This window comes from Rissa tridactyla, chromosome Z (genome assembly GCF_028500815.1).
Source record: "Rissa tridactyla isolate bRisTri1 chromosome Z, bRisTri1.patW.cur.20221130, whole genome shotgun sequence".
In the NCBI taxonomy this organism is placed as follows: domain Eukaryota; kingdom Metazoa; phylum Chordata; class Aves; order Charadriiformes; family Laridae; genus Rissa; species Rissa tridactyla.
In genome coordinates, this window is record NC_071497.1 from 81,088,406 (window position 1) to 81,110,989 (window position 22,584).

Below are 22,584 nucleotides of genomic sequence, written 5' to 3' on the forward strand. Positions count from 1 at the left end.
TAACTTTGCTTTTCTTAAATCCCTTGCAGCAAGACCTTTGCACTTTCTTGATATCACGAGCATGCAAAAATTCCACGTTGGCAAACTACTTATACTGGTATGTTAGAAACTATTTGTTCATACTGTATCAATGTATAATTGAAATCAAAGCTGTAATGCCCAGAAGGTTGCACAGCAAAAGATGACCTGTCTTGAGAACTTGAGAATCTCAATTTCTGTCAAAATGAAGTAGTAGATTTAAAATAATATGCATTTGAACAGAATAATTAGTAAAAAGAGGGTGCTGGTTTTTATAACGCACAGATGTGCTTTATTGTGAGAGGAAGGTCATTTGTAGGGTATTAAGGACAGTGTTAAAAAGACAAAAAAAAAGGGAAAAAAGAAAGCCTAACTATAGTTTATAAGTTGTGATTCATTTTGCATATGGTGGTGGGAAGGAGATGAAGTTCATCTTCTGTTTTGCTTTTGTGTTGGTTTTTGTTTATAGTTTTTGGCAGTGTTGGCTTGAATATTAAGGTTATGCACTTTAGTATTATTCAAGAGTGTACTTTATGAAGGTTCATAAAGTACTAATTTTTTGTGCTAACCTAATTACTTTTAAATTCGGTTTGTGGTTATGTTATGAGCACAAACAAAATGTCATGGCAGATGTATGCTTTCTTAAGGGGGTACTTCAGTTGTGAAATAGTTCATCTAGATAGTGGCGAGGTAAGATTGCTCTGCTGAGGATCTTGTCTCACTTCAGTGGTTTAAGAATTAAATGGGGCACCTAAACTGGTCAGCTACATGCCTTCTGAGTAAGCATTTGCAGATAGAATTATCTCATTTGAAGAAAGGTGAGGTGAATGAAGCTGTACTCTGTGAAAGTGTGTGTCTATATATATATAAATTCATGTATATATGTATATGCACATACACAACACATACAGCTATTTACTTATATATGCACACATATTATAAAACAGATAGCTTAGATTCCTTTTACATTGCTAAACTTAAATGATTCTCATTTATATACTTTGTAGATGTATCTAATAATTAAAAACACTAATGCACATTATCATGTTAATGTGCTATGAATATTAACCACAGATAAGCCATGAATTAGGAAAAGAGTGTGATATGTCACATAAACCTACCAAACTTATAAAATTTCTTACAAGAATCCTAACCTACCCTGAGAGTGATTCCATTTGTAAGTGTCTTTTAAAGTTTTATTATTTCATTGCTTTTTCAGTAGCTCGAATTTAAATATTTAAGTGCGTGACCTAACTACAGTTCCTTAGTGCGCATACTTCTACTGCACTGGCCAGAGATAACGGCTTGAGATAAAAAAGTGCTATTAAATTTAAATGATTAAAACAATTGCAGGCCGGATTGATGTGGGTAGAAGCCAAATGCTTGACCTAATCAAATATCCTTCATTTAAGGTAAGTGTTAGTAGGTTAGCTTATTTCTATCATATTGGTAGAAGCTGTGTACTTACACTTTATCAGCCTCTCAGGTATTCAGTCTAGAGAAAGTTTAAACATCTAGAACTCTGAACTTCTTTTTTTTATTACTTAAAAAGAAAAAAAAAAACAACAAATGAACAACAAACAAAAAAACCACCAGAACCCCAACACACACACACAAAAAAACCCCAAACAAAACAAAACCCCCACCAAACAAAAAAGCCCAGTCAATTTATTCTTTCTAGACATCTCAATTTCTCAGTGACAGAATACAGATGTTGCAGCCACTCTTTGAGCTGACGTAGCCATAAATCCTCTTGGCTGCTGATCAATTGCTCGTTTCAACTATCCAGACACAGCATGCACCTAAAATAATCAATGGAAAAAGTACAATAACCCCGAAAATCAAACCTGCTCAGTCACTTGTCATTGTAAAGCTATCCTATCCTTATACTTTAACAGTGGCTACAGAAGTCAGTCCTACTGCTTTTTTCTGTCTCCTCTTTGGATGTACGAGACATCTATCTAAGTATAAAGCATTACTCTTACTCCTTGTTTCAAGATAGCGTTGAGAAACTGTCTAGTGCTCTTTAACAAATACAGATGAATATGACCTTTCAATTCATTACATCCTGTTTTCCTTGAAGTTTTGGTGCATAGACTTTGTAAATACGAGCTTTTTTAATGCACATATTACTGCAATCTAATTTTGTCATTTTAGTGAGGGAACAGTGGAGATCAATATATTAGCAAAGTCCTAGAAGTAATCTTTAGTTATAGATTTAATTCAGATAATATTCATGGAATAAGGTAATATGCCCTATTTTAATGTATAAAATATATTGTGTATTTATAAATAAGACTAGTCAAATCTGATCAGCTGCAAACCCCTAATCTTGTCCCATGATCATTCAGTTGCAAAGAGTGCATAAGGAAGGCCTAATTCTAGCCGTCAGTGTAAAGTCCAAGAGTGTTTGTTGAATGTGTGGCATCACTTTTGAATTCAAATGCAGTGTTTGAAAATTGACTGACTTAGTAATTTCTTCGTTTTTTTAATGGGGGGTTTATATATTTTTGCTGGGTGATACTGGGAGATATATTGGTCAACAGAAGAAATACCTTCCGTGCATAGCTGCTTCTCAGTGCTGTGAATAGAAGCAAGTACAAAAGCTTTCCAAACAACTGCTTAACATAAGAAATTAAACTTTCAGAATAACTGCTCCAAATTTTACTGTTTAAATCTTGTACTCAAATCATAGTTTTAGAAATGAAAACTTCGTTTGGAATGTAGACTTTTCAGAGCTGCTTCAGGACCAATATTGTTTCTTCCACTATTGCAAATGGTACAATAGGGAACACATACGGTGAGATTCTCATTTTTGCAAGTATACTTAAATAGCAAGTTTGCAGCAACTACATTATATAGAGGGTAGTAGCGCAGTGTAGCTAGTAGCCCAGTAGCCCACTCATCCCACATGTACTGCGTGGTTGCAGTGTTCATACGATTTGGACTTCTGACATGTCCTGTTTGAGTGATACCACTTCACTGTAAGTGAAAGACCTCAAAAACTTTGATAGATTCTCCTGGTCCAAACGGGAATTTGACTATGCTATTTTGAAGAGTTTACCTGTTGGTTGATACCTCATTCGACTATAATAGACCTATAATAGAGGGCTGCTCTATTTCCCTCAAATTGTATAGTACCAGAGTACAGCGTAACTTGTGTTGTTTTTATGCTGCAGGTACGTAATAGTGGAGTGTGAAGACCAAGACACTCAGCAGAGGGACCCAAAGACTCACGAAATGTACTTAAATGTGATGAGAAGATTTAGTCAGGCTTTGCTGAAGGTAATGTCTCTGTGTAAGAAAATACTTAGTGGCTTGGGATAGTCATCCTTTAAATAGGCAAAGGTGTCTAGAAGGAGGACAGTTTTTCATGTCACGTATATTGAGATTTTAAAAAAGCTTCCGCTTTTGCTTGAATTTTCAGTTTGTGGCAAACCAAAGAGACTACTGAAAAAGAAAAGAACAACTATCGAAACCTTTTTCCTCTGTTTTATTGCTTGTCCCTGTTAGTAACGTGCTGGTTCTAAAATATCTGCCTTGGGTGATCAGTCTATTTTTTTTACTATTTCTTTATTGGAAGCACTTGTCCTTGCAGTGTAAATTGGGACAAGAGTCTGTCTTTTGAATTCACAAAGAGTGTTGATCTGTGTGTGAGCAGCAGAGGGTGCTGAAGTATCAGGGAAAAAAAAGGAAAACCAAAACGCCCTACATTTTGTGAACTGCAATCCATAATTTATAGCAGACGTGCAGTCTTTGCTGGTTTTAGTGTATCTCACACTTTCCCGTATTCCCGTTTTAGGGATGTTACTCAAATCTGACTCTTACACTTCCTAAGAATATTCCATGTACTTATTCTTACTAACTTATTTTGGTTGTATGAAAAGGTTTGTCATGCATGACTGTCCATCACTGAAATTGTTGATGCAAATTGAAGTGTACTGGTAGGTCAGATAATTCATTGCCAGCTATGGTGATTCTGATTGTGTGTTACAAAAAATACCTTTTGAATTGACAGGCAATTGATCGTTATTCACTTACCTCTTAAAAGCCCAGCAGTTCAGGAGTAAAAGATTAATTTCTAGATAAAATAATTACAGAACAAAGAACTAATTTTGTTTCTTTTAATTCATTTAGGGTGATAAGTCTGTCAGAGTTATGCGTTCATTGTTGGCAGCCCAGCAGACGTTTGTGGATCGGCTGGTTCATGTAATGAAAGCAGTGCAGCGTGAAAGTGGGAATCGTAAGAAAAAGGTAACTAAGGGATTGTAAAACTTATCTCTGGCTAGAATTTGACAATGGGAATGTTAACTCTTTACTAAAAATTCTTAGCACTGAGATTTAGAACAGATGTCCACCTGTCCTGTAATAATTTTAGCTAACTTGAAACAAACTTTAGGTCAGAGTTTCCACTATGAAAGTTTGAAGATGAAAAACAGAAGAGGCCCTTGAGAAAAATCTTGTGGTATTTTGGCAAAAGGGAGATATGAGAATAATTGAAGAGTTGCTGATAAAACAGTGAAGAAGTTGTGGGGGAGAGGAGAAGGGAGCAGAGGTTACTGTGGTGTGAGAATTATGCCAAGGTAGATATTAAAATTTGATTAGTAGCAGCATTTCGTTTGTTCTAAGAGCAACAAAACTACTTTTATAAGGTGTGTGTTTAGCAGAACTTTACCTTCTCTTGCATCTTGAGGAAAAGGATTTCTACCATAGGTGCGTTTTAAGAAGGTTTGTCCTCCTTAGTTAAAATATTTTAAGTGAACATGACAGACAGGTATGGGGAGGAAGGAGGAATGCCAAAAGGATTTCTATCCATGTATTTTGTTTTCTTCTGACACATCAGTATTTTCAAACATGGATTTTTCAGTGAAATAACTTTTGTCACCTTCTTTTTGTCCCCCTCACCCCAATCTGTGGTTTGTATTTGTGCAGGAAGATGAAACTTAAGTGTTGCATCATTTTTATGAAATGTGAATGTTCTATGTATCAGTAATAAAAGTGTAATCATTTAAAAGAGGAGGAGAGTTTTTCAATTTGTAAGAATGTATTTCCTGGATGTGCAATACATTAATAGTGTTCTGTCAAATATTCCTCTATAATTGCCAGGATATTTCTTTAAGAAAAACATGGCTTTGATTTTTTAATTAAAATCTAGATAGCAGCAATTAACCACTAGAAGTATTCCTAACAGTAATAGGCTACCACGCTGTGTCTCTGTGTTTATGCCTGTTATATTCAGTAGGGGAAAAGAGTAGGGATTTTTATGTATTTGACCTTTATGTAGGACACCAAGTGTAAAGTAGTCAAAAATTGACTGGTAGTCTATTGACTGGTAGTCAAAAATGCCAGTAGACTGCTATTTTATTTCTGGTAGCTACAGATGTAGGAATGTAGACCAAGCCCTGAAATCCGACCTGTGCAAGCTATTGGCAATTTGGTTCATTGGTGGTAGGAGATCTCCTTGAGTTCAGGGATTTAAAGTATCAGAGCTAGGGACTTGAATCAAGTTTCTGAAGCAGAACTAACATTTGATACTGTTATAGAAAACAAATCATCCTGCTATTTCTGCAAGCAATTTAGAAATAAATTTTTGTAAGACTATTAAATCTGTCACTTATAAAATAGCTTGACTACACTCAGACTAGATGGAATACCTTCTTTCTTATTGAGATTACTGCAAATGAATTTTTATTCCACTGGATTTTAAAAGTGAAACCTTGATTCTTTGGAAGAGTAAAGAATTTAATAAGTTGGGTATTTTAATATATCCTTTGTTAAAGACTTTTTAACTTTCATATGTACCTAGTATGTGTTTTATGGTTTGCTTTTTTATTAAACAAGTTTCTGATTCTTTTATTCTTTTAGAATGAGAGGCTTCAGGCTTTGTTAGCAGATAATGAAAAGATGAATTTAGCAGATATGGAACTTATTCCACTTCCTCTGGAACCTCAGGTGAAAATTAAAGGGATAATCCCTGAAAAAGCCACACTCTTCAAGGTAAATGAGATGTTCTGAATAACTGAAATACAAACAGCTCTTATGAGCACTAAGCTTAAAAACATCAGTCGAAAGATTTATGGGGCCTAACATAGTCGGGGCAAAATGTATCTGTAATAATGTGCTCATAAAGTTAAACAACTCTTTGTTTTCTTTGTGAAACTCTGTTTTCAAGTTAATGTGCAAAGTTCAAAGCAGCTTTTAAAGACTGATACAGTTCATAAGGTGTATGAAATCCCCAGTGAAGGCCTGCTTCCTCGTGCAGAATTTCTCTGAACCTTAGTTAGACTGTGTTCAACAAGAATACTACTTAGGATCAAAATCGTACAAATCAAGTCAGGTATGCTGCATCTCAGCTAGATGTATGTGTCTATTCCATTGTGAAATAAAACTGTTAAATTGTTAGAGACTGGAAAGAAATAAGGTGGTCCATTTCATTCTGTTGCAGTGGATTGTCAGGTGGATCGTGTATCGTTAAGGCTAGTTACTCCTTAAACCAATCCATAGCAATTGTTTGTGATCATATGCTGGAACAGCAACTAAATATTTCCTATCAAGAATAATAGTTTAACTTGATCAGGACAAAATAAAGTCAGATAGTCCTCTACACATTGGTCTTCTGTAGCACCATAGAAAATTTAGGACCAAAAATATGAGATGTAACTTGTTTCAAAATTGGAGATGGTTTAGATTATCCTGATTCTGAAAGGTTACAGATTTCCATTTCGTCTCTCATTCTGTACTATGGGATAAAAACAAAACAAATCCAAAGAGGGAAGAATGACTGATTTTTTTGGTGCTCTTGGACGCGATTTGGCAGCTTTTGTAGGACTATTTAAAGAATAATTTTTCCTTTGTTTATGCAACCTAATTTTGAAACATTCATTGCATGTGAAAATCTAATGTGACTGCTCCAATATTAAACTCTGTATCCTTGATTGGGTTTTTTTGGGTTTGGTTTTGAGGGAAGTGACATGGTCAGTTGCAGTAGGTGAAATCATTCATGTAGGTAATTGATCCCCTTCAACCACTTTTATGCAGAGAAGTTGCAAACAATTAAATTGGTTTTCTCAAACAGCGATATAAAAAGGCATTTTTGCTTTTACTAAATAGATTAAGGAAGCAATTAATTGTTTAAGATGTCTTGCCCCTAGCATTTCTTTGATGTTTATCCTATAATTGTGTCTCTCTTTGATCTGGTCAGTTTAAATTTGTTTTGTTGTGACCTTTTGCATGGCGCTTCTATGTTGATTGGAATTACATGCAAACAAAGTTTGAATCCTTCTGTCCATTCCTCTTCAGCTGTTGGGGGAGAGGGGTGAGGGGGAATGTATCCTTCACACTCCTTGCTAAAAAAGAAGGAAAGCCTTACGGTATTTTTTTAAAAACATGCCTAGATCACACTTTTGGTAACTGGAAATGGTATTTTCTATCTGTAGAGTCCTAGACAGTGAGTAACTGTTTTTAGAAGCTTTAGAATTACTTCTTTTGTACCAAACTTGAGGAACATGGAAAGAATTCTGGTGCTCACTGCTGCAGTGTTGGCATTCAAATGAGACTATTCTAAAACTTTTTGTGACTGAATTTGATACTTGAATCCTGTGACTTGATACTTGCTTAATTCACTTCTGATTTACAATGCAATAAACAAGGATTTATGTTTTAGAACTCCACTGTAGCAACATGTGACTATTAACATTGCTGTGAATCAGCTTAGTAGAGTAAGTTTCCTTTTCTAGAGTGCCTTAATGCCTGCTCAGTTATTCTTCAAGACAGAAGATGGAGGCAAATATCCTGTAATTTTCAAGCATGGTGATGATTTACGTCAAGATCAACTTATTCTTCAGATTATTTCACTCATGGATAAAGTAAGAATTATTAATCTGCATCCTTGTCCTTCTGTGTTCTTGATTTTCCTTGTCAAGAGAAAGACTCTTGAAAACTGTTAATGCAACTTATGTTGCTAATATATTCCAGGGCTCTCAGATCTTGTGTGGCTTTTTTTCTTTTCTTTATAGACAGGTAATGAGCCCGTGTATACTTTAAAATAAATAAATAAAAAGGCAAACAGGTCTACAGTCATTACTGATTTCAATGAAGAACAGGGGGGAGATCAATGTCCAATACACAGTCCTTTTAGAAATAGAAGCTGCCTGTCTCTTGCATTCATCTTTGCTTTTTTGGGTGTTGTTTTTTTTTCTAGCTGTTAAGAAAAGAGAATCTGGATTTGAAGCTGACACCCTATAAAGTGCTGGCAACTAGTACAAAACATGGTATGAGTACTTATATTTCCTAAAAATACTGGATTGTGAGGAGTCTTCTCCTGTTCGTAGACCGTTGTCACACACTATTTTCATAAGAGATATTTTGCTTAGTACAGCATGCTAAAAAGGAGCTCAGATGTTTAAGAAAACCTTGCTGCAATGTAAGTCATGGAAGTAAACAACCTGAGTGACCACAGTATTCCATAGGTGACTCAGATATCTTCATAAAAAAAGCCCTGTCTGGATTTTGGAGTATGTGACAATCAGTAGTGTTATCTTTGCTGCTAGTTTGCTGTGTGATCTATGACAAAAAACTTAACACCTTTATTTATAGCTTTTTGCATTAAATGGAGGGGAAAAAAAAAGCCAAGACAAAATCAGACTTCGCTTTGCTTTTAGATACATTCTGGATAAATATTTAGAAAGCCATAGGTTTATCATTCTCTTCTCATGAAAACTTGGAACAACACACCTTTTGCAAGCTAATTTGGTGTTAATGACGAGTTGTTCTAAGACTACTGAAGGCAGAAGACTGGGACAAAACATGTTTTTTTGATAATAAAAAGCAGTTGAATGAAAGTGCATGTTAATAGTGCCCTTTAATAGATGTACTTTATGGAGCAGCTTCAAAGTTCTAAGCATTGGAGACATCTGTTTGTTTTTTTTTTTCTGTCACAGGCTTCATGCAGTTTATTCAGTCAGTACCAGTTGCAGAAGTTCTTGCGACTGAGGAAAGTATACAGGTATGTGATGGGGGGATGTTAAGTCATTTTCTGATCAAACATTGCAGGCTTAGATCTCATGCAGAAGTTTTTAGTCTACCAACTGATTTTTGTGTCTGTCGTTAGAAGACAAATTACAGCTTGAAACATAAAGGTATTTACAGCAGAAATTTTGCTTTAAAAAATATATACTTAAATCACCACATGAGTATCTCATGTCCTGAAAGAAAGACCATTTAAATAACTGAAGTGTAATTTAGTTGTGATACTGAAATTTTGGCTTTGCTGTAACGGTGAATGGTAGGTGTGTGTTGCTTCTCTGTACTGTTTTGTTTTAAAGTGTTTCTGTTGTTCACTCAGTACTTTTGGCTTGATACATTGTCAAAGTATGTTTTAATGATTTTTTTATTATTATTGTTATTTTTCTTAATGGAACAGCTAAATAGCTTGTACATATGATTTCTGAAGTCTCTTTCCCAACCATACTGAATGTATAGATAGTGTATGATTATATTTATTTATTTATTTATACCTTCTTTTTAACACACTTTCCGTAACCATCATGGAATTGAATAGTGGCACACAAAATACATGCTAATTTTAAGGACAGCACACAAGCTAGGTAGCACAGCTCAGCTGGCTGAGATAAATATAGTCAAATAAAAGCATGCCAAATTGCCATATGAGAGATATAGCTAATGAAAACACAGCATGTTCATGTTGGATTCAATTTGTTGCAGTATCTTTTTTCCTTTTTTTTTGGTTGATACTGAAGTTTCTGTTTGTTCATAGCTCAGTAACTGGGAGCAAAGAACTGCCGGCGGCTATAAAGTACATATATTAAAAAATGCTTCTCACTTGTCATCATTTGCTTAACAAATACACATATCAAATGCTTGTAACTTATTAAAAAATGCTTATCATTAGACAGAAAATGACCAGCATCAAGTTGCATAAGTGTTTTGAACTTTCTGTTCTGTGAAGGCTGTGGTAAGCTACATCTACATGTACAATAATCATACAGTTTATAAAGTGTTTTCTTGGCAGTCCTTTTTAATCTTGGAAATTTATTATTCATATTCTAGTCCACGATACGTTTTTATAAAATAAATATATTTAGAAATGCTTTTGAAACTGCCATTTCTGCAATTACTTATAACATCATATTCCAATCTAAAATAGGTGCCCCACTGCTTTAGTTGCTGTGGAGACATAAGGAGCAATCTTCCTGTGCAGAATTGCTAATCTAAATAGACAAGATGCCAAAAGAATGTGATCTAAGATTATTTTACAGATCGATGGCAAAATACATTATAAACCTCAGATTTCCTGTGCCAAAGCATGATAAACTAGCTGAGCATTGTCAGTGAAGGAAATAAAACTTAAATTATAATTTTTAGGTGTTGTGAAAGTTTGGTTTATTCTTTTTGTAAGTGTTCATTTTGGGTGTCACAAAGATGGGCACTGTATATAAACATTAATAAAAATGTTTCACTTCTAAAAAGATGTAAAGCAAGTAATGTAATACGGGCTGGTAATGCAAATCCGCAGGAAAGAAGAGGTGTTTTGTTTTTTTGAGTGTTACTTGCCTTCTATCACCAGTCTTGAAATTACAGTTCATGTTTTGGAGGTATTTCTGTTCCACACTCTACGAGTTTAGCATGTGGATGGTCTGAAACCTGTCTGTGTTTTTTGGTTTGCATTTCTGTGGGGTTTTTTTACATATGGCATGTGAACGTTTGGTGTACTGAAACTAAGATCTCTCTAGTACCCTGTTAACTATTTAAAAATTTCCTTCCAAGTTTTGCTTAAGGATTTCATTTAACAGAATGTTTCTACTTTTGTCAGCTTTTCTAATGTATCTCAAAAGGGTTTGTTCCTCTGTAAGCAAAGGTCATTAGAGCTGTCCCCAGGCCTTAAAACACTGAGAAATGTTACAAAAGGACTGCTTTTCATCAAAACTTTTTTAAATAGCCTGCAGGTACCTTCCTTCAGTACCCCTTCTCTTTTTTAAGATTTCCTTCATTTTTTCATTATGATTTTAGTCTCTTATATGTCATCCAGATGCCTACAAAGCTTCTCTTCAGTGTTTGCTTACTGGAAAAAACTTATGCTTAAGCTTGGATTTAATTTACTTATCTTTTGCTGCTACTAAGAAAAAAACAACAGTTTTCTTTTGAGTGGTGGGAAGGACTGCTTTAGCCATGTTTACATTTTACAGGACATGCAAAGTTTCCATTTGATGCCTTAGATTTTTCCTTATAAATTCCATAGCGGTTGGTTGTATTGAGGAATATGGAGACATATAATGATCATAAACCTTGTAAGAGTGTGTATCCCAAATGTAGTTACTAATCTGTATTATTAGTCATGGTTTAGTTTTTGTCGATCTGGCCTAAAGAGTCTCCTGTGGAAGTATTTTGCACTCATAGTTGTTAATTAGTAACTTTTCAATGCATTGTTAATTTTCTGTAGCTGTATAAAGAAAACTGCTTTTCAGTTTGAACTTCAGCTCTGTTTCTGTTCAGTGTAAGAATGTGATGATTCAGACAGAAAATAAATAAAGCAATACAAAGTTAGATCTTACTTTGGGTTATGGGAGTGATTGTTAGTTTAACAGCCATTTGTAGTCTTGATTTAAATCTTTTTTTGCTACAAGTTCTAAAGATCCTGTTTCAGATCATGTGGAATAACTAAATATGTTGATGACTTCCCCTCCAGAACTTCTTCAGAAAACACGCACCAAGTGAGACTGGCCCTCATGGAATAAGTGCAGAGGTAATGGACACATACGTTAAGAGCTGTGGTAAGTTACACTCTTACAATTGATAACTTCATATCTGAAGGTTTTAAGGCATACCAGTTTAGAAGACTGCAGATAGGGAACTACGCCTGTACTTTCTGTCAGAATCCCTGTGAAAAGGTTGCCCAGAGAAGCTGTGGCTGCCCCATCCCTGGAGGTGTTCAAGGCCAGGTTGGATGGGGCTTGGAGCAACCTGGTCTGGTGGGAGGTGTCCCTGCCCAGGGGGTTGGGACTGGATGGTCTTTAAGGTCCCTTGCAACCCAAACCATTCTATGATAATAGTTTTGAGCCTGGCATGTCATGTACAATTGCTCTCCTCAGCCCTCTTTTTGTTCTCCTTAAAGGAGACTGAAATTAAATACTCTGCTTTCTAGCAATACGCTTACCTCTGTTCCCTCTGCATCATGAGTTGGGGTCTTTATTATTCAGGGAGATGTAAAGCATTTACATAATAAGAAATCATCTGTATTTGAATTAGAAAAAATTAATTTGTCTTTAGAACATGGGGTTTTGGGGCATGAGTTTACGTTCAACGTACTGTTTCTTTTGGACGACAAGAAAAAGCAGTAGCGTAGTTCTTGTTTGGTAAACTGATGGCAATGTTAAAAGGATACAGTTGCTGTCCATTAAATTAAAAGCAACTTCCTTGTAAAAAAAAAAAAAAAGTAATTCAGTTGTTGCTCCACAGTATCTTCTCCTTTCTCCTTCTCTTTCTTATTGCACGGTCTTTAGAGCTGCTTCAAACTGTTCTGGTTAGTGGGTGAAAGTAAGAATTGAAACAGTTTGCATTCCTTCTAATTTATTTATCACTGCCTGGCTTACTGCTTAGCTTGTGAATACTGCTGGCGTACACATTCAGATTCATATGAATAGCTAATGCTTGTTTACAGTTGTCTTAAAATATCTTAATGTTTTGGTGTATCTTAGTCTCAGAATGAGTTTAAGCGTATAGTGTTAAGTGTTAAGCGTATAGTTGTGTGGTAAGAAATTAAAATCTAGGCAGTACTGAATAAACTTCACCATTTTAATTTATTACTTAAGTGTTCTTAATAATGCTGATAATCCTGATTATTCTTCACCAGCACCACCCCTGCCCCTGGTCTCTATGGCATATTTGTTACTTTTGAACAACAACTAAGATGATGTCATATGTTGTTGTTAATTATGTGGAACTTGTTGTTCTCTAGGAAGGGTACTTATGTTGATATTTACAACTTACTTTTACAGCTGGTTATTGTGTAATCACCTACATCCTTGGAGTTGGAGATAGACATCTAGATAATCTTTTGCTAACAAAAACAGGTAATTCTTTTTAGCAATATAATTTTGTAACAGCAGTTGTTTAATTTCTTGTGTGTTGATACTGTTTTGCTCCCTTTTCCTTTTGAGTATAAGCCACTGAGTGTTGTAGATTAGAATATATTTTAAAATGTAAAGTTTTATTGTCTCATCTAAGATAATATTTGATCCAGTGAATCAAAGTTTAGGTTTAAACCATTAGTAGTGTGAAGCAATGTGAAGTAGCGTGAAGTGACAGTTAAAGAATAAGAAAACAAGTAGATTAATTGCTCTCTAAAGACATTAGAAGCAAGATACAACGTGTGTATGTGGTCTTCATGTCATTTGAGAGCCATGTAGCTAGTGAAAGTCTTAACTTCACCTAAACACAGACTTGTTTATAAACACCTGGGGTTTTTGAATAGTTTTCAGTTGGCTTATTTTACAGTCCTGTGTTCTTCTGTCATGCTTTTTACACCAAAAGCTGGACCTGCAAGTTGTTTTTTATTAAACATGAATATTTTCTTGAGTGATACTACCTTTTTTGAAAGTATTATGAACATAATATACAGTAACATTTGTCTGCCTGTACATAAGACCAAGAAACATTTCACTGTAATCTTAAACATGGCTAACACAATACTTACAGGGTTTTTTTTTTTCAGAACTCTTGGTCCAAAGCTGAAAAAAAGGGTGCATTAAAAAATATTTGTAAATTGACTCCAACTCCAAGTATGCTAATTATTCTTTATCAAACCATTTGATTTTTCATTAAATTGTTGCATTCATGTTTAGTAGCTTTTTTTAACATGCTATCAGACAGCAAATTTAAGATCTACTAATTGGATGCCAGTTGTATTTTAATAGTTGTCTAATAACTCTGCTTTTTTTATGTATGCTATTCCAAATGCACTAGATGTTTAGAGAATTATTATCAGTAGTCATAGGGAATCAGGTATAATGTTGACTTCACTGGGATCTCCGTGTGAATTCTTGCCTCAGATTTGACTTTCTTTTAAGCAACGTGGTTCTCTGAGCTTTCCAGGTCTGTATGTTTTTCAAAGAAATTTCATGTTACGTCCCAGAAGTGGGAGCGTCACGTGAGACCTGTCAGAGGAGGATTCACTTCAGTGTTTTCTATTGCCTGTGAATCTTATCTTCCTGAGGAAATCGAACCGCTGTACAGCAAAAATCCAAGTATTTCGTTATCAGCCTAACTGAGCTGGCTAGACCATTCAGCTCTAGTTGAGATTATATACATATGTATATATTTTTAAGCCTTCTCTAAAAACAAACAAGGAAATAGACTTTTCAGTGTTTCAGAAAGACAGCTGCATCCTGGGCTGCATCAAAAGAAGTGTGGCCATCAGGTAGAGGGAGGTGATTCTGCTGCCTCTGCTCTGCTCTGGTGAGACCCCACCTGGAGTACTGCGTCCAGCTCTGGAGTCCTCAGCACAAGAAGGACATGGACCTGTTGGAACGGGTCCAGCGGAGGGCCACAAAGATGCTCAGAGGGCTGGAGCACCTCTGCTATGAGGACAGGCTGAGAGAGTTGGGGTTGTTCAGCCTGGAGAAGGCAAGGCTCCAGGGAGTCCTTATAGCGGCCTAAAGAGGGCCTACAGAAAGGATGGGGAGGGACTCTTTTATCAGGGAGTGTTATGATAGGACACGGAGTAACGGCCTCAAACTGAAAGAGGGGAGATATAGATTGGATATCAGGAAGAAATTCTTTCCTGTGAGGGTGGTGAGATACTGGCCCAGGTTGCCCAGGGAAGTTGTCAGTGCCCCATCCCTGGAGGTGTTCAAAGCCAGGTTGGATGGGGCTTTGAGCAGCCTGATCTAGTAGGAGGTGTCCCTGCCCATGGCAGGGGGGTTGGAACTAAATGATCTTTAAGGTCCCTTCCGACCCGAACCATTCTGTGATTCTGTGTGTCCTGCTCATTATAAATTCACAAACTGAGAGAGAGAAGGTAGTACAATTTACTGTTCAGTCAACTACATCCTTTAGTTTGCAGAAAAACCCGTGTATCTTTAAAGTTCAAATCAGCAGATAAGCATTTTGATTCTTCGTAACTTGTTTTAACTATTTTAATATTATTTTTTTATTGCCATCTGTGTGGGTTAATGACAGACCAGGTAGAGTGAATAATTCTGGTGATTCTAAATAAATAGAAGATCTGTCTACTAGAGGAAACGAACGATTTGAAAATTAAGCTACTCCAACTATTACAATCAAAGCCTTGGTGTGGAGGGAAATTCAAGTGTTTTAGTTGAAAAATGAGTTTGTGTGTAGCTGCATAACCTTCACAAAGTTTTAACAAGCAAAACCATTCCTTGCAGGCTAAAAAAAATTTGGGGAAAAGAGACACATCCATATGAAAGGCTTATTAATTTACAGATAAGGCTGTATGAATCAGCATACTCTATGAAAATAGAGTTGAAAATTAGCCATTTGGCCTCAATTAGAGTAAAAGGTCTTGCCCTAAGCATATGGGGGAACAGTTAAAGCAGGAGCATTTTTCCTTACCTGTTTGGAAATATACAAATGGACATTTAAAAATCTGTCTTGAGAGGTCTCTATCATTTGTCTTAAGGTGACAGTTGTAAATACTTCCATAGCGGGCACTGCTTGCATGCTCAGAGTAGTAATATTTTAGTATTGTAATTTGGTGTAAAGTGTATTTTGCCTATGTTAAAAAGTAACAGCACAATGGCCATTCGTCTCAGTGGAAGAATTTAAGCAGTACAGCAGAGGGCAGTGCGCATCCACAGTACCTTCTGAGTCTGAAATTGTTTTCATCTGCTAGCTATGCTCTGTCACATACCCAGGGATGTTTTTTGAGCTATCAAGAGAAATTCTTATGTTCCAAATACAACAAAGGCTTGCTACAAAGGCTTCTTTTTTGCTAGTGAGAATCTCTTAGACTTAAGTTGGAAAAAATCTAACTTCATTCTTCTGTTGAAGAATGGAAGCTTATAAGTACCTTTCTTCAAAATTATATGGCTGTATATGCATCCTTTCTTGATAGTTATTTAATGGATTGAAGCTTTCCAGTAGGGTAAAGAATGCTGAGTACCAGCTGTGGGTTTGCATACTTTTCTTGGATTTGTGTGGCAATATATATATCATTACCTTTTTCAGCTCTACCTTTTAGTTTGGTGGATGTAGCCACATCTGTGTTGGACTCCTTCCAATAGAATTGTTGCATCATCTTCTAACATACAGATGTCTATGCTTGTAAAAGATGTGGTATAATTTAAATATTAAGCAATAGATACTGAAGTTCATAAAAACAAATTGTTTCCAACTCAATGTTAGAAATGTTTTTTTTTTTTGCTCTATAGGTTGAGAATGTCTGTTATCTGGGTGAAATAATTTCTGCTGTCTTCTATGAATGTTTTATGCCTCTAATTCTGTAAATAGGGTGACTTTTTTATTAAGTCTGAAACAAGAAATCTAGATTTTCACATGTTTAAATGCTGTACCATTATTCTCCAAGGATAGCGGTAGAAGTTTGTTTAGAATAGGGAACCTTTAGTCAAAACGTCCTCATCTATCAGTAATGTTAAAAATTACAAGAATACTTGCATCAGTTTCACAAATGTGCCTTAGCTTGTAACCTGAAGGTCATGTTATATAGTCAGTAGTGTGTTACAGGAATATTTATTTTCTCTGAGAACTTTCAGCTTCCTACTTCTCCTGGAGATGAAATACGTTATCAATTGCTGTATGTGTTAATTTCTTGTTTCCAAATATATAACAGCAGATATTACTGTGACTTGCAAATAACAAGACACTGTTTTGCAGCTGAATACACAGCTTTAAGTAGCATCAGCGTCTCGTTGTAGGATTACAGACTGATTTATATACTAATGCCAGTATCTGATTTGCTAGCTAATGTGCCCTTTGTTGCTTGGAAGAAAGAGCTGGGTGGTTGTGAAGCTGGATTGTGATATAACAGATGTAGCATGTTCAGTTAACTTTCATGTAATACGTGTTATGCTGCTATGTTTCAATTATGTCATGCATTCCCTTGAAAATACTTTCTTCTGCTTTTGTTCCACTCGCCGGTTTTGATTGTAGGGATGGGATCTAGCTACTGATGTAACACCCAGATGTGGATGTCTTCACGTTTGCTAAGTCTTTTTAAGACAGTCATCATTATAGCTTATATAGTGTTTCAGCTATGATAGACAAGTGAAGTCTCCTGTCCCATTTGAAATATCTTAATAGCTTGCTTTATAGAGAGACAAAGGTTTCGCAAAGATCCTGTCATATTTGCAGGCTACGGTTAGGTACTTTAGGATGTCCTGAGACACTCAAATGACATTCTTGAGTAGCACTGCATGTGTGTGTCTGACCAACTAAGTCTCACCCTAGTGACTGGCCAGCTTAGTATTTCAGTAACCCTTAGGGACCTAAATGTACATTGAAATTCCTTTTATAGGTTCCCTAAATACAGGCACTTTGATCTGAACTCCACACCTGAATTTGTTCTGTAGCAGTAGAGCATATTGGGATGTGGATAAAATTAGGTTATTAATATCTGAGGGCAGGTCAAAGACTGAGGGCTCAGACCTTGAAAGAGACATTTGCTTTTAGCATCATGCGTACCTAGGTGAAAGAACTGGACTGTCTTCTCATTTATTCCTTAAAGGTAGGGCTGTGGTCTGTCTTGAGCGTGAAGTACACCAATTGACATCTGATTTATTCTTTCATCTCACAGTGTTTGCAGGTAAGACAGCAAAGATCTAAACAGTTCCCTGTGTGAGATGACACCATGTGTTTGTATTTTCAGTGGTTTTCAGTTAAAACCATCTATCCCAAAGCAGGCTTGAAGATGATATAGAAGGAAAACTGTAGCATACAAACCCTCTTTCTGTATCACTGCTTAGATAAGTACAGTGATAAATGCATTCATTAATGTTGCAAGTATCTATAGTATGTAAAATGCAGTGGAATTTTTAAATATGTTTTTAAATGTTACTGGTCTTGATAGAGGAACATCCTTTTTTTTTTTTTAGAAAAATATTTAGAAAAATAACAAAATTAACACATACTGTTATCCTTTAGGTTTCTTTCTGCGATTCCCATTTCTTTACCAAAGAGAATATAAACTTTTAGCTGTTAGTATGCTAAACACTTTCTCTTCTAGCTATCTTCAAGGGTATTTCTCATTTAATAGTAAGTATGTGGCGTCTTTTTTTTTTTGTTGTTGTTGTTATACTATGCATACATGCATAGAGTGTATTTTGAGAGTGGACGGCTCAAGGTGTGAGGGGAAGAATTACAATACTTAGTACAAGCTGGGCCCTTATCCATTATATGGATGATGATGATAAACTTCACCTCCAGCTGTTGCTGCATACTGAGTTTAAAATCTGTATCCTGGATAATTCTTTCACAATTCGTACTACTTTATTCCATTTTTGTGTAGTCTTAGAAAAGTTATAGCATAGCTGATGAAAATGATGACAATAAATTAGGAATTCTGGTTTTTTTCACCGTGGCAGTGCTCTGGTAGGAAAGAAAAAATTTTGATGGTAGCATCAGCATCCATCAGTGGATGGATGGAAACCACAACATCCATCCACTGATTTTCATCAGAGGAATTTTCAGCCTATTGCGTCAAACTTAAAATAGGAATTCAGTTAAAATAGTCACAAAATGGTACTTTTTCTATACAAGCCAGGTTAAAATAATAGTGGCAGTTACAGAAAATATATTGAAATTCAGAACTTGGGGGGTTTTGTGTATTGGTTGGGTTGGGTTTTTTTCCCCTCTTCCCAAAAGTGGGAACAGATAAGTTCAGGTTAATTTGTAATGCTTTCTTACCTGTTAAGACAATTGCCACCAGACTTATTTTTAGTAATTGCATCTAGTTTGCTTTGCCTTCCAGATTTTGTTTAAGGATTTGAGAGTTCTGTGCAGGTTTTCCGTAGTTTTTCCTAACAGTCCTCTGGTGAATTAAAGCAGTTTTTGTGGAACTTTCTCCCGTACTAAAATCTAGGCATTAGCAGTAAAAGTGATGGACAAATCAGCCTTTCCACCTGCAGTCAGATGTTATTAGCTATTGCTGTGTGCGTGTGCTTCATTATTTCGTATTCCTGGAAACATCTCGTCCTCTTCCAGTCAGTAAATGCTTTGTGTCTTCCTTTTTCTTCAGTAAAATAGTTTGAATGGAGAGTAATTATTAAGGCACCATTTTTTAAGGTGAGGGACTCTGAAGTCTTCCCAGCAGAGATGTTTTCCTGCTCCCTGAAAGAGTTCTAATGTCATCTTTTAAACTTTGAGGGGTGAGCTACTTTCAGGCTCAGAAATGTTTGTCCAAAGATGTGTATCTTGAACTATATGTAGGTGCCTACATACAGTCCCGCTGCCAGCCTCAAAACGGCACGAAGTTCTGGCATACTTTCCTGTGGTCTCGAGGTGTTTCCTGAATTGTTATGTTTTGTTTTTTCAGGTGCCTAAAATTCCCCAGTTTTATAAGGAGCTCAAATTTCTAAATAGGTCTCTAAAGGTTTCACTGTCTAAATATTAGAAATCCAAGGCCATTCTATCTAGCCTTACAAGTGTGTAAGAGGCTCAGAGGGTGAAATCTGTTGTAGCTGTGTCTTAAGTAACTTCTTTTTTAGTTTAAAACACGACTCAAACTAAAAACCCTCACCCATCAGCAGTCATTCAGTAACAGTAGTAAACCAAAATGAGAAGTCCAGTTTTGTAATTTATAAGTATGCCTAACAATTAAGAGCCCTTTAAATTAAGAGGTGATGAATCTGAAGAAGATGGATTAGAAGCTGAGGTAAAAACATGGTGGTCTAAGAGGTCAAAGTGCATGGGTTCGGGCACTGACACTGTATATTGAAGGAAGGAAATGTAATTGTTTTATAAAACATGGAAGTTCAAAGGCTTTAGAAAAAGCAGTTTTACACAAAGTTCACAAGCAGTCTAATTTTCTGGGAGGATAGATGTTAATTGTTTATAAATACTGTGCTATGAGTATGAATTTTTCCTCAGAGTGACAGAGCACTGGTGCAGGTTGCCCAGAGAGGTCATGGAGTTTCCACCCCTGGAGATGCTCAGAAACTGTCTGATCATGGTCCTGGGCAAGGCAGCTGGCTCTAGGCGGCCCTGCTTGACCAGGAGGTTGGACCAGATGACCTCCAGAGGTCCCTTCCAACCTCAGCCATTCTGTGATTTTGTGAAATAGAAGTTTGAAAGAGTCATCTTCTAAATTCAGTTGAGAAGGTATACTTCTTATCAACCAAACTACATAACTTTCAGGAACTTCCACGTGCAAACTGCACAACTGTGTGACATGTCGGAACTAAAAATCTCACTCAACACCTGCCCAAATAGGATGCTGATTCTCCTGTAGTCTGTTTTTAGCTGTGATGACCAGACAATATGGTATTCACAGTGGAAGTTAATTCTTACAGAATAAAAATTCTGACTAAATATATTTTCTGTCCACTTAGAATTACATCCTCAGTACGGTAATTTGTAGATCAAAGTGGTGTTTTTTGTTTGAAGTTCATATATAACACTTGCTTTATATAGAGCTGGGGTGTTACAAGTTCCTGGTTTTATCCTGCTCTTTCTGCTACTATTTAGTATTTTCTGGCATTGCACCTTGTCAGATAGTTACCAGAAACTTTCTCCATTCTTGTTCTTGTGGTAGAGGTTATACTGAGTGATAGTCTAATGGTGGCATAAGTATCGTGAAAGTGGGATATTCGGTGTTTCTATCCTTATACAAATTTTACTTGGCATCATTGCTTGAGATACTTGCAGACTTTTATTTTAGGATTAAAAGATTTCAAATCATCAGTTTATTACATGTATAAATTTATTATTTAATGACATAAATAAAAACATAAACTTCACCTAATTTTCAGTATTAAATATGCAAACAATTTCATTTGTCCAAAGCAGGCTTGTTCTTTGTTTGTTCCAGTTGTAGTTCAGTCCTCAAGAAGAACATGAATCAGGCGTCTCGGTAGAATGCTCTAAAACTGCAGTACTCCCTCAGGCTGACTGGCTGGTCTTTTCTGGTGTAGCAGCTTCAGGCAAGCACCAAGGGGAGCCTTCTGTCCATATTCTGCAATAGTATTCTGGCTTAATTGATCTTGGAGGAGCCGCACAAATGAAAATGAGTGAAGTCTGTGTTTAGTACATGGACTTGAAAGTTACTAAATATATTTAATGTATTTAAATGAAAGCTTTTAACATGCATTTTGAGTCAGCCTGAAAATCTGCTGAACTTCAAAGTACAGCTAGGGAAGCTATAGTGTTAACGCAGGGTGGCCTCATCTTACACTTTGCTTTATACTTCATGAGTAAGTAAACTACTTGATATCTAACTGATTTATGTGAACGTAGTCAGTTATTAAAATGTTTTTGAATGTTTTAGATGCATATTTGTTACCAATTTTAATTAATAATTATTGCTTCTTGTTCCCTCTCTCTGGAGCATGGTAAAAAAAGAATTAATTACTGCCACAAGAGTTATTGTTTTATTCAAAATGTTGTCTCTTGACTCTTCAAGGTGGGAGGTTTGAATAAGCGAACAGAAAACAGACCCCCCAAACTTTTTAATTAAACATTTTTTGTAATTTAATGGTGGGTGTGCATATATATATCAAAAAGCCTGCTTCAAAAACCTAGTGTGCAAAAATGAGCTCTAAAAGTAACTCCTGTAACAGCTTGAAAAAACTACTGGGGGGGCAAGTAGGCACAGTTTGGGATGCAAAATGTAGTGGTTGTGCCATTTATCAACTGGCAAATATTTTGCCTGCTTATTAAGCGTCCTTGTGATCTCCTTTAGAAGATTGACTGTTATGGAATTTGTTTCTTGGGTTGAAGAAGAATGCTTGTTATAGATCTCAAGCAGCCGCCTCTGATAGAAAATTATTATTCAGTGAAATGGTCAGAGGGGTGACTAATTGGAAAATACTGGCTGTTCATTTTTTCAAGAGTGCTGAGCACCTAAGCTTATGAAAATATTAAAATGAATACAGATGCTGCAGGTTAAAATACCCCTTGGCAAACAGATCTCTGTCCATAATGCTGTTCAGTTCCCTAATTCTGAAGCAAGACTCTCTGTGCGTTCTGTGCTTTCTGTGACTGTCTAGATAATAGTTGTGCCAATAATTTAACTACCTTCTCGTTTATAACGTCTTCTGTCTTGTATCTGCTTTTCTTTCTCTTCTGTAAATTAGTCATATAAGACTTTTTTTTTTTTATGCCACGGGGTACCTTTGCTTTGAATGCTAAACTTAAATTACCTAACATTTCAAACACATACCACCTTTTATTACTTCTTAATTTGCTTCATGATTCCTAATTACTGCAGAGTTGAGGAAGATGATTCCTCTCTGTCCTAAGGAAATCACTTAACAGATTTCATTTTTTTTAATTATCATTTTTTATATAAATGTTTCTTGGCATATATGAGTTCTTACTATCTTTTTGTAATGCAGCTCTGGTATGGCACAAGTC

At 36.0% G+C, this 22,584-nt stretch overlaps 1 protein-coding gene across 8 annotated transcripts in view; it reads left to right on the top strand.

The window, feature by feature from the left end:
* The window catches only part of PIK3C3 (phosphatidylinositol 3-kinase catalytic subunit type 3), a 73,303-nt gene that overhangs the window by 23,969 nt on the left and 26,750 nt on the right, over positions 1-22,584 (top strand). For all 8 annotated transcript variants that reach the window (XR_008463684.1, XR_008463683.1, XM_054184723.1 and 5 more), the window contains 9 exons: positions 30-97; positions 3,198-3,303; positions 4,156-4,272; positions 5,884-6,015; positions 7,755-7,883; positions 8,219-8,288; positions 8,958-9,022; positions 11,723-11,807; positions 13,032-13,106. Coding sequence is in view for 6 of the 8 variants with exons in the window: in XM_054184723.1 (XP_054040698.1) it covers positions 30-97; positions 3,198-3,303; positions 4,156-4,272; positions 5,884-6,015; positions 7,755-7,883; positions 8,219-8,288; positions 8,958-9,022; positions 11,723-11,807; positions 13,032-13,106 (847 nt within the window). In the remaining 2 variants the exon portion in view is untranslated. The remainder of the gene's footprint in view (positions 1-29; positions 98-3,197; positions 3,304-4,155; positions 4,273-5,883; positions 6,016-7,754; positions 7,884-8,218; positions 8,289-8,957; positions 9,023-11,722; positions 11,808-13,031; positions 13,107-22,584) is intronic.